Source organism: Cornus florida, unplaced genomic scaffold, assembly GCF_030987335.1.
Source record: "Cornus florida cultivar Cherokee Brave unplaced genomic scaffold, ASM3098733v1 CherokeeBrave_3.0.0_Hap2_Chr07, whole genome shotgun sequence".
NCBI classification, from domain to species: domain Eukaryota; kingdom Viridiplantae; phylum Streptophyta; class Magnoliopsida; order Cornales; family Cornaceae; genus Cornus; species Cornus florida.
Genome location: NW_026775577.1, coordinates 6,376,883 through 6,388,766, shown reverse-complemented (window position 1 = coordinate 6,388,766; position 11,884 = coordinate 6,376,883). Strand labels below are relative to the sequence as shown.

General features: G+C 33.4%; 2 protein-coding genes across 2 annotated transcripts; one reads left to right on the top strand and one right to left on the bottom strand.

Moving 5' to 3' along the window:
- Positions 1-725: 725 nt before the first annotated feature.
- LOC132267424 (pectate lyase-like) lies at positions 726-3,075 on the bottom strand. Its single transcript, XM_059768585.1, has 4 exons — positions 2,750-3,075; positions 1,567-2,290; positions 1,248-1,502; positions 726-1,135 (listed from the first exon to the last, which is right to left on the bottom strand). Exons 1-4 carry the CDS (start codon positions 2,944-2,946, stop codon positions 905-907), a joined length of 1,407 nt encoding a protein of 468 aa, XP_059624568.1. The 5' UTR covers positions 2,947-3,075; the 3' UTR covers positions 726-904.
- A 2,534-nt stretch (positions 3,076-5,609) lies between these two features.
- On the top strand, positions 5,610-9,543 carry LOC132315878 (mitochondrial outer membrane protein porin of 34 kDa-like). Its single transcript, XM_059814300.1, has 6 exons — positions 5,610-5,737; positions 5,976-6,043; positions 7,336-7,446; positions 8,261-8,347; positions 8,566-8,774; positions 8,967-9,543. The coding sequence occupies exons 1-6, from the start codon at positions 5,689-5,691 to the stop codon at positions 9,271-9,273; spliced, it is 831 nt and encodes a 276-aa protein (XP_059670283.1). The 5' UTR covers positions 5,610-5,688; the 3' UTR covers positions 9,274-9,543.
- The last annotated feature ends 2,341 nt before the right edge of the window (positions 9,544-11,884 follow it).

Sequence of the window (11,884 nt, the reverse complement as noted above, 5' to 3'; positions counted from 1 at the left end):
AGTAGAAGAATCTAGGAAATTTGTAGGTGGATCTTAATATGAATGAACATAAACCAAAAATCTGATGATGAAAAAATTGAGAAGCATTTATTGGGGCCAAGGAGGAACTTTTGATTATGCATTGAGATGAAATTTTTTATACAAAAAAATGATATACGTACTGATTCAATATACAAGCCAAGAAGGACCCAACAAGTGGTGGTTCCACCAATTCAGATTATGTACAAGACGAATTTGCTTGTATGGTATTGCCCCTTTTTTTTTTTTTTTTTTTTTTTCAGTTCAAAATTGAAAAATGAAATAAAATTGAAGGGACTTGAAATCTGAAGATATTCTTTTCATGAATTTAAAAAATTTATTGTTGAGACTATGGACTTTGGATAGAACAGAATTAAAACATAGGATTGATGTAGCCGATCCCAAATAGTTGAGAAAAAACCTTTTATCGTCGTCCTTCTATTAATGAATTTCATTGGTAATCTATAGAATAAAAATCAATATTGCAATCAATTTATAATAAAACTCTCTCTCTCTCTCTCTCTCTCTATATATATATATATATATGTTTGTGTCTGATTTCAGGCTTTTCACTTTTCTCTTTGGTCCATCCATATTAATTTCATTAAATAATTAGCACACTCTTTGCCTTTAATTTGTTCATCAAATCATATGGTCAACTACCAGGCGCAACACAAACTAAATAATTAATTTATTAAACTATTCAATGAACCAAATATATAAAAATTAATTCTCATTCATATAAATTAATCTGTCTTCTCTTTTAACCTCTCTTCATCAATATTACATAATTGCTTCTTCCTTTGCCCCTCACTTCATCGACATTTTGTAACAATAAAAGTCTAGACTGCATGCATGAGCTCATCTCATGTACAAACGTCGTTTCTTAACAGGGCTGATTCTTCTTGCAACTCCGAGCACCTGCAAACTCCGTGAGCGCAGTAACCATTGATCCATCCTGTGGCTGTACATGGTCATCGTTATCATGCAACAACTTCAGAGCCTGAGTCGGGTCTCCGGATTCAATAAATTTTGCTCCATGTAGAAAAACATCTCCCTGAGATCTCCATACCCAATTCTTCCATTCTGCTTCTGAGGCATAGTCCCTGTGTGTTACCTGCACACATATATATATAGGAAAACATATATATCAATAGCCGGTCGATGATACGTACACATCTTAGTCAACTCAACAATAACTAAATAGTCTAATGCAAAATTTTACGTACCAGGTACGGGTTCTCGTTGACCTTAAAATTAGGATTGGCGATGTATCGGTTACCCTGGCTTATGATGATAGGATTGCTGCTACCACCCAAGGCATAACTTTCCCAGTGAGTGTAGTCATTGTTCACAATGTGAACAAACCCGTATCGAACTCTAGGCATTCTCTGTTTCAGTCTCTTTCCGAAGTGGTTGAATGCGAGTGTGATTTGCATAAACTTATCCTCTGTGAATCCATCTTTTCCACCGAACAGCATCACCTACACCATACATAATTGAATTAATAAGAGGTAATTTTGTTAATTCATTTGATTAATTTCTTACTTCATTATGATCAGTGAAGTGGCAATTCGAAATGGTAATGGCGGTGGATTTCTGAATGGCATCAATGAGACCGTCGGCGCATTTTCTCATGGACACATGATCAATCCAAATATTAGAAGATCCATAAATACTAATGCCATCTCCATCACTCATAGTCCTAAGGCCCAAATGATCTTCAGAGTCCCTAACCATGCCACCCTTAGTCGACAAAGTGTCTCGAATTCGAATGTTGTGAATGATGATATTGTGGACGAACTGGAGCATAAAGCCAGCACCATTAGCTATCTCTATGGTGGACCCTCGCCCATCGATGGTCTTGTCGTTCGCAAATATCAGCTCCTGTTTTAATGCAATTTGCATACTCCTCTCGAATATGATCCACAAGGGCCTCTTCCGAGTGACAGCATATCTGAGTGTTCCTGCCTTTGGGTTCTCGACATTGTCATCTGAAGGATCGGTCACCACGTAGAACTCACCGTCCTTGCCGCCGGTGGCACTTCCGCCGAAGCCAAGGGCACAGTCTGCCAGCCTCTTCCTGTCCAAATTCCAATCAGGTCTGCATCTGAAGCACTTGTCGATCGGGTTAACGGCTTTGCATGGCCCTGTATACTTCACTGTTTTTGTCGAATAGCTTGACGGCGACTTCACTATTTTTGTAGAATAGCTTGTAGGCGATTTCACTGTTAGGAGCTTCCTAGTGTTGTTGCCTTCCTCGTTTAGAGCACTGCATGCATACACCAAACACAAATATTGTAATTGGATTTCTGTCACAAACAATTAATTAAGAAATATATATATAAATATATATATTTAATGGTAGGATCCGGTCCACGCTACGTGGATATTTAAGGACGGGTACGTGCCCTCCCTGAATTTTCTTCCTCTCTTATATTTTATAATAATATATATGCCCACTTTCTCATTCTTTATAGAATTCTATATATGTTTTTTATTTTTTTTTCTCTTAAATTGTTTCCTTAATCCTTATATTTTATATCTGTAAATTAATTTCATCCTAAAAATATCACTATCACTTTCTATATATATAAAAATAAACATTGACTTATATGATATACATTATAGGTAAATATATGTTATGGTATAGGATACTTATAATGTGGCCACTCTGAAAATTTTTTCTGCCTCCGTCACTTAATAGAGTAGTGAGATGAAAAAAACCTACGTGAGAACACGCTTGTTTACTTCATTGGCAACAGCTGCGGGGTTAGGGTGGTAGTAAAACTCTGCCCTCTTCCCCGCTTCCTCGGCTCTTCTCCTCCACACTTCATCGAAGTCGGCAATGTTGGCCATCAAGGTTGGCGCCATTGCAGCAATGGCAAAAGAGACCATGAAAAACCAACTAAGCCGGACAGGCTCCATTTTGTATGTATGTATGTACCCTTTTTTGTTGGTGACTAAACCCTAGGGATCGATATATATTAGACCTTTACAGATCAAAATTCTTAAGCAGGCGACATGGTTCTGTGTCGCCTGAAATATCAAATGAAGTGAAAAGAAGAAGCTTGATTTTTTTTGGGCATGGAAATGTGTTTAAATAATTCTTGAAGAAGTCTAAAACAAGGTGTTTTGCGCGGGGAATATGGTGAGCCACTTGTTTTATGGGTTACAAACAAACACTATTTGTTAGGGTAACAAAGTCTATGATCTACAATTATTTCTAATAAAAAGCAAAACAATGTTAAATATAGTAAGGAAGGGTAACAAAGTGCTAAACATGAAGTCCTTCTATAGTAATGCCACAAATTTCAATTACTACCTATCCTGTTTTTATGGTGACCTTATCTCAAAATGAAATAAACAAAGTAGTATTAACCACACCCATCATTGCTTTATGGAAAAATTAGTCAAAAAAAATAAAAAAATACTAATGACAAGTCAATGGTCTCACAAGAGTGGTGGGATCCATCACACTTGTGAGACAATCGACTTTCAATTATTATCAAAAGTTGAATTTTTTTTTTTTAACGTGTTCAAACCTATGTATTTAATTTCTTGATCTGAACCTGTTTTCAAGTCTACTCGTACATAAATACACACGCATTTATCTTCACCATGTAAGTAGCATCCCTAATGGAACTGAAAATTTGCATTGCCGAGAGGAAGCTCATAAGCAACCCTAATATTCATATAAATATGCTGACTCATTTGGGCAGGCATGGGCTTTAGATAAGCTAGCAGGAATTCCAGAGAGCCAAAAGTTCTTAAATTTAAACAATGGAATTTCACTTATTGTGAAGTTCTTGATAAATTTCTTTACCACTGGCTGATTTGATTGGGAGTGAAATGCCACAAATATATAGCTGAAATGAAGTTTGTATCTGGACCAATGTTTACCATAACAACAATTTTGCAGATGCAGAGTATCAATCACACCGAGACCATCATATTGTGCTAAAAATTGAAAAAAGTATAATAACTCCATTTTTATTTTTTATTTTTTAAATTTGGTGGAGTCAATACAACTACTCGAATAAGTTTAATTCAAAACTTTCTTTTTCTTTCAAAGATTTAATCTTTATACATTAAAAAGTTCGAGTGACATAATAGGTATCTTGATTGAGGACACTTGAATCTCACTTCTATGCTTCCATTATGAAATTTCAACTTTGTTTAAGCCTTTTTTATGTCATTTATGGTTTGCTTAGACCATTGCCACATCCCTTTTAACAAAGATGGAGAGTAACCTGATTCACTACTTTTATTCCAATATCTGAAAAGTTTGTGATTCAGATACTTTGAAGTTTCTTTCTGTAGCAAGGACATAGTACATGACTTACCTAAAAAGTAATTATAGATAGGTTATATTGATTCATATTATCAGCAAGGCACAATTATGTACCTACCTATTTATAACTCTTAAATTCTTAATACCATTAATTATAAATTTTGGTGATAAAGTTAGCCAACCATTAAAAATATGTCACCCACTTAGTGTGTACTTTCAAAAAAAAAAAAAAAAAAAAAAAAACAAAGAAAAAAAGAAAAAAATCTCTCCCATCTTAACACAAAATAAAAATTAATTAGATAATTCTTAACAAAATACTTGATTGTGGAGACCAACTCAAACACTTAAAGTAAAAGTCACAAAAATGTAATAATATATCATAAATAAATTGAAACATCAGTTTTAATTGAACTATAAGGCCACGTAATAATGGTCTTAACTATCTAATTAGTTTATGCCACTTGTGACTCTATTGAAATAATAATTAAATCCTTCCGACCCAGTTTGAATTAACCACAGCCAATGCTCGCTATCCCAAAAAGGGCGAAAAAAAAAAAGAAAAGAGGAAAAAAATAGAAAAAAGAAAGAATAAATTACACTTAATCTCATATGAGTGGGGCGTTTGAGGTTTATTACTCTGACCTCCCTTTAGACTTAAAAAAAATCAATTATACCCTTATATATAATATATTTTTATAATGCAAAATATTATAAAATCTAAAAAAATTAATTATTCTATCTCATATCTCTTATTTCTTTCTCCCTCCTCTCCGCCATGTTACCTTCTCATTAAAAAAATCATGTAAATTAACAAAAAATGAGTGTAAGGGTATTTTGGTTATTTTATAATTTTTTTTACAAGTTTTCATAGAAAGGGGGTTGTTGAGGATACACTTAAATCTCAAGAGAGGTGAAAATAATAAATCTTAAATGCTTTACTTAAGTGAGGTTTGTCTAAATTTTAAGGGAGATCAGTGTAATTTATTCAAAAAGAAAAACTAAAAATAGGAAAAAAAAAGTTTTCTTGAGCAGAAATAAATCCCCATTTCTTTTCGGAAAAGAAATAAAAGTTCAATCTTGTTTAACAACCGTAAGATTTCTGTCATATTCCCCAAAACACCCCTCAAATCAGACAATATTACGTACCTCCCTGTCATGATCGACGGCCCAAACAGCACAAAAGCCCACTCGAACCCGATCGAACGGTCTAGATTCTCCCACCAGAACACTGTTCGAGACGTGTCGAACAATTAGGGGCTTTTGCCTATATATTAAACCCTCAAGCGGTCACAATCTCTGCTCAAAGCAAACAGAGGTTTCTCTCTTCTTCTCTTTCTTCAATTCTTGTTTTCTGATCTTCGTCTTCGCACAACACAATGGGCAAAGGTCCTGGTCTTTACACTGATATCGGCAAAAAAACCCGAGGTCCTCTATCTCTAACTTTCTCTCTCTCTATATATGCATGTGTATATATAGAACCATATACTTGTATACACGCACAAAATGTGCGCATATGTGTGTGTTTTCTGCTATTCAATCTGCGAAGTACTGATTTATATTTATATTGCGTGTTTCAATTGTGTAAAACTATGTTTCGTCTCTTCCATTTGTCTTAGTTGATTGGAATATTTTCGATGAATTGTTTGTTTGTTCCTTGTCGCAGATCTTCTCTACAAGGACTACCAGAGCGACCAGAAGTTCAGTGTCACTACTTACTCTTCTACTGGTGTTGTAAGTGTTTTCTATTTTTTCTATTTATTTATTTTTCGTTGCTTCGTAGATCTGTATATTTGCTTTTTTGCTTGGTGAGGGTAGAGTTCTCTCTCTATTTATTGTTATGTGTGTATGGTGTTATTTGTAGAGCATTTTTATGTCTGACTCAATGTGTTTTGTTCAAAAAGTAAAAGAAACCAGTTCAATAGATTTGATACATATGTTTTTTATGGCCTTATATATGTGTGTGTGTGTTTGTATTATAATATTGTTTCTGATCATTGTTCCACTTTCAATTCTGGTCTATCTTGTAATGCATAAGATGATAATTATAACCCTTATATATATATATATATATATATATATGCCTGTGAATATTTTTATTATCATATTGTTATGCCCTCTCTGATCTTTGTTCCACTTACAACTTTGGTAGGCCATAAGATGATTATTATGGCCTTGTACATATGTGTGTGTGGGCATTTGTATTATCATATTGTATACCCTCTCTGATCTTTGTTCCACTTTCTAACTTTTGGTCTATGTGGTTAATGCATTATGGACTTAAAACATGTGTTTGGTATTTGTTGTGGTTTTACTTTTTTTGAACTTTTCTAGCACATCTTTGTTTATCCATTTTAAAAATTGGCTGCTGGTATGCTTTCTAGTTTGCTGGCATTCTAGGATGTATGACTATGGGCTTTTTGGGCAATTTAAGTAATAATGCTTTTATTTCCCCTCATATATTATTTTGGCTGCTGTTAGGGTTCTATTTGTTGATTGTTAAATTGCATAGTGTATAACCAAGCATGCAAAGGAAGCCTCTATTCTACAGGAAATAGTGATTGGGTAGCAGGGCTCATGTTAAATGTGCCAAACAGTGTGACAGTTAGATATTGGATTTCCTTATCCAGCAATTTGGACCTAGAAGAAGAAAATAGAAATTGGAGATCTTCTATATTGAGTTGGGTTTCTTCATCCAGGTTGTAGTTCATGGATACTGCACTGAAAGGCTTTCTGGTGTTTCGATTACATTTTTGTGGGATTGATTTTGGCATATATAAGTTAAAATTTCACAGAATAGTTGATACTGTTTCTCACTTAGGTGATCTGCAGGTTCAGTGCTTTCTGGTGTTTCGATTACATTTTTGTGGGATTGATTTTGGCTTATATAAGTTATAATTTCACACAATAGTTGATAATGTTTCTCACTTAGGTGATCTGCAGTATGTTTCATCCATATTGTTTTAGCAGTGTACGCCATAGGTGACAATATTTTAATGGTGTTGATTTTTCCCTCTTCATTTTAGGCTATCACTTCGTCAGGGACAAAGAAAGGCGAGGGGTTTGTTGCTGAGGTTAATACTCAGTTGAAGAAGAACAATATCACAACTGATGTCAAAGTGGACACAAACTCCAATGTAAGCTCCATCACCATATTCCTCTTCAGTAATAATTTTTCAATCAAAATTTTTTACGTTTTTATTCTCACATTTTTGTCATTCGTTCCTTACACAACATATTAACAGGACATTTTTGATTTGTGAAACCAAATTTATTTGTATATCTCCAAATTTAGCTCACATATGGAGGGGATTCGAATTTGGGTATGTTGTCTATGAATTTTAAGGTGTATCTTGTTATATTTTTGGAACCTTGGGACTCTTCAGCTGTCTATTTATATTGCCATTGCAAAGTTGTACTATGTTTCATGAAATTTGACACAGACCCTGAATGACTGTCTAGACAGTCTCCATCATCTGAGTAAGTGAATTGGAACATAATTACCACATCTTGGTCGCTTAGGTGGTAAGTGAACACCTGTAGTCAGGTTTGTTGTGGACTTTATAAATGTGTTTCATATGTGATTGCTGTAGCCTAAATGGCATCAATAATTTTCAGTTTTATGTTGTGATGACATGAAATCTGTTGATAATCTTATTGTTTGTTCGAGACATATATAGTAATAATTGAATGAATTGTTAACCATGTGAATTTTCTTTCTGGAAATGAAGCAGCAAGTAAACATTATTTTACCTAATACCCTTTTGACCTTTTCTTTTACTGTTCTCACTGTGGATAACATGCTCATGACTGCTCGTCTTGTTGGATGAGAGATTGATTAGGATTCTCACTTGACTGTTTTTCATTTCATGCGTTAGGTAGTTTTTCCGCAACCAAATTGAATTGTTAGTTTGCTTTTATCATCTAACTGAAATTCTGCATATATACCAGCTTTTTACAACTATTACGGTTGATGAACCTGCACCTGGAGTGAAGACGATCTTCAGCTTCAAAGCTCCTGATCAAAGATCTGGCAAGGTAATAAATCCATTATTTGTTTTCTTTGTCATGAATTCTTACATTCTTGTTTCTTGAGTTGGTTTTCTCATTTTATTTTGTGGAATGAGTTGGAGCGTGTGGCAATTTGGTTACACTAGTGGTGTCTGCCAGTTGCTTTGCACCAGCAAATTTAATATCACACAGAAGTTATGTTTGCACAATGACTTCTGATCACGATAGTGCTTGTGTTGTGACAGGCAGAACTTCAGTATCTGCATGACTATGCTGGGATAAGCACAAGCATTGGGTTGACAGCGAACCCCATTGTCAACTTCTCAGGTGTGCTGGGGACTAATGTTGTCTCACTTGGTACTGATGTCTCCTTCGACACCAAAACAGGGAATTTCACTAAATGCAATGCAGGATTAAGCTTCTCCAAGGCCGACCTTATTGCTTCAATGACCTTGTGAGTATTTTCTTTTGCTAGCAGTATTTGGTAAATTTGTGGTGAGATCTAGTATCTTATTCTCATTTCAGTATATAAATGTTAGTTTTTTTAGCTCTATTTCTTGGTTGTAGATGGCCCGTTTAGTTCTTGCATGGGCCAAATACATTTCCTTTTGGTGCATAATGTGACGAACATCTGTTTGTCATTCAGGAACAACAAGGGTGAAACTCTAAATGCGTCTTACTACCATACGTTGAGCCCTTTGACCAACTCAGCTGTCGGTGCAGAATTGAGTCACAGGTTCTCAACCAATGAGAACACCATCACTCTTGGTGCCCAGCATTCATTGGATGCATTGACCACGGTGAAAGCACGCGCCAACGACATTGGCAAGGTGAATGCCCTCATCCAGCACGAGTGGCGCCCAAAGTCACTTATCACAGTTTCTGGGGAATTTGACACCAAGGCTTTGGAGAAGAGTGCCAAGTTTGGGCTGGCATTGGCTCTCAAGCCATAAGTGGGCTATTCAGCTCACTGGGTGGCGGGGAGCAATAATTTTTGGACAAGTGTGAATTCAAGTAGCTTGTTTAAGACTTTCTTCCATTCTTATAGCGTCGGTTTCTTCTTTTCGGTGGTTTTTTTGAAATTTGAAAATAATTCTAGATGGTGCTCTTTTGACTCTTTTATGAACTGAGTGTTAATATTTGGTTCTTACATTTTCCATTAATCCCTTGTTGAACTGAGGATTAATACCTGATATTTGAATAGATATATTTTGACATAGAAATTTTGTCCCCGTGTGATCTTCATTCAGCAATTTATTTATTTGGGAAATATTTCCTTGGGAAATGGTATATTCAGCAGGTATTTCGGTTTGAAGTTCTGCTAGTTTTGTTTTTGTTTTTATGTTGTTCAGCCATGGAAATTTGTCAATTGGATTACTAATGGTCACTATTACTGTTACTTGTTCTTTTATTAGTTGTATATTCATAATTTAAGTTTACCTTTCTAATTATATATTTGGCGGAGGAGGATTTATTCCTTGTACTTTTCAAGGGCTCCAACTATTGTGTCTAAGTCCTCTCAGTTTGGTTATGGTGGCAGTTAAGAATCTATAACCTATTATTTCTTTTTATTAGTTTTGTACTTTTTTAGTTACACCAATTTATATGGTGCATTTGTTAATGGGATCACAATATATTATGCTGCGGGATCTCAAATTATATATGGGATTTAAATTATGAGTTTTGCAGGGGAGAGGAGCATATGTTACATTCGTCTATACTATTTATGTCTATACTATTGATGTATATATGACTTTACTATACTACCATATATATATATATATATATATATTAATTATAAATGTTTGAAAATATATTATTAAAAAAACTTTCCAATGAGAGAATATTACAAATAAAATATAACCTCATATGGATATGTCATAACCTCATATAAATATATTTGCCTAAGGATTTAAATAAATAAAAATATATATGTCATGACCTCATATAATTTTATTTAAATCTAATATACATGCGCTCCTGTTCTAAAAAATTTTAGAGCTCTCGCTCCTTCCCGCTCTCTCTGTATATTTAGTAAAATAACAACGAAAGTACAAACACAAGGTTTTTTTGATAGATACTGTACACCTGTTTTTTATCATTATAGTGAAAATACAACTCTGTTTTTTATCATTATAGTGAAAATACAACTCTACCAAATAATTCTAAACTCTCTGTATCTGCAGCTGTTTTCTTGGACGTAGCCTTGATTTTGTGTGAATCAAGTAAAATCTGTGCATTCTTGTGTGTGTGTGTTTTTTTTTAATTTTTTTAATTGGTACTCACACATACTTGTCTCTTCTGAAATTTGAACCCCTAATACCATTAGACTACTAATTCGTTTGTTTCTCTCTTGTGTTTTCTGATTAATTTAAACAGGTGGAAGAGGTTAATGGTAAACATGTGGCGTTTGGTTGGTGGTGGATGGAATGGATGGTCCCGGCTCTAATGGGCCAATCACTGGTCTATATACACAAATAAATGTATCAGTTTTCTTCTTGGGTGCAATAATTTCTCCTTTCTCCCCTCTTGTGCTATATGAGTATGAGTTGAGTAGATTTTTATTTAGGGTTAATTTCATTGACACTAATTTGTACAAATTTTACATTAAAATACTTTTTTAAAAGTTACTATCACATTTAAAAATGTACAAAATGACAATTTTATTCCTATTTTTAAAATCCATTTAATTCAAAATATCAACAAACTTAAAGGATAAATTTGCCCTTATCAAGTACACACACATATACTTGTTTATTAGCATGTTTAGTATAAAGTTTCTTAACATATATATTTAAATAAAAATTTATATATAATATATTTAATATAAATAAATAAATTTTGACATTAAATTTATAATTAAATTTAAAAACATGAGATTGAATAATATAAATATAAAGTTTCTTAACTTATATATTTAAATACAAATTTATCTATAATGTATTTAGTTTTGAAATTTGAATATATTTAATATTCAATTGAAAATTTATTTTATCTTAACATTATTATTTATGTAAATAAATAATTTTAGGCTTAAATTTGTAGCATTTCTAAATAAGATATATATATATATATATATATATATAGTGAGAGAAGAAAGAGAGAGGGGGTAGAAATATCATTTTATATATAAAAGAAACCCTTTAGTAAGTTATCACAAAGTTAAAAAAAGTAATAATGTCATTTTACATACAAAAGTGTTCTAACATAAATGAAAAGTGACGTTTGGGGTGCGAGTAAAAAATGGCCCAAACTTTGTAATGTACTATAAATGATAATAATTTTCGAAAAGTGTCTTCACGTGAGATTTATTCAAACTTTAGGGATGCCAATGAAATTAAACAAAAGCGAATGGATTGAGAAAATGAACCTGCAAGAGTATATTAATAAATTACAAAGTTTTATAATCGGATGGTTTTTATTGAATTAGTCCACCAAATATCAAATGGATCAGCATCATTTAATAATTTCTTAAAACTCACACGATTTGACCATTCCACTTTTTATATTGAAAGGTGTGGAAGTATTGCTAGACTATAACTCTTATTAATAGAAAGAAAACTT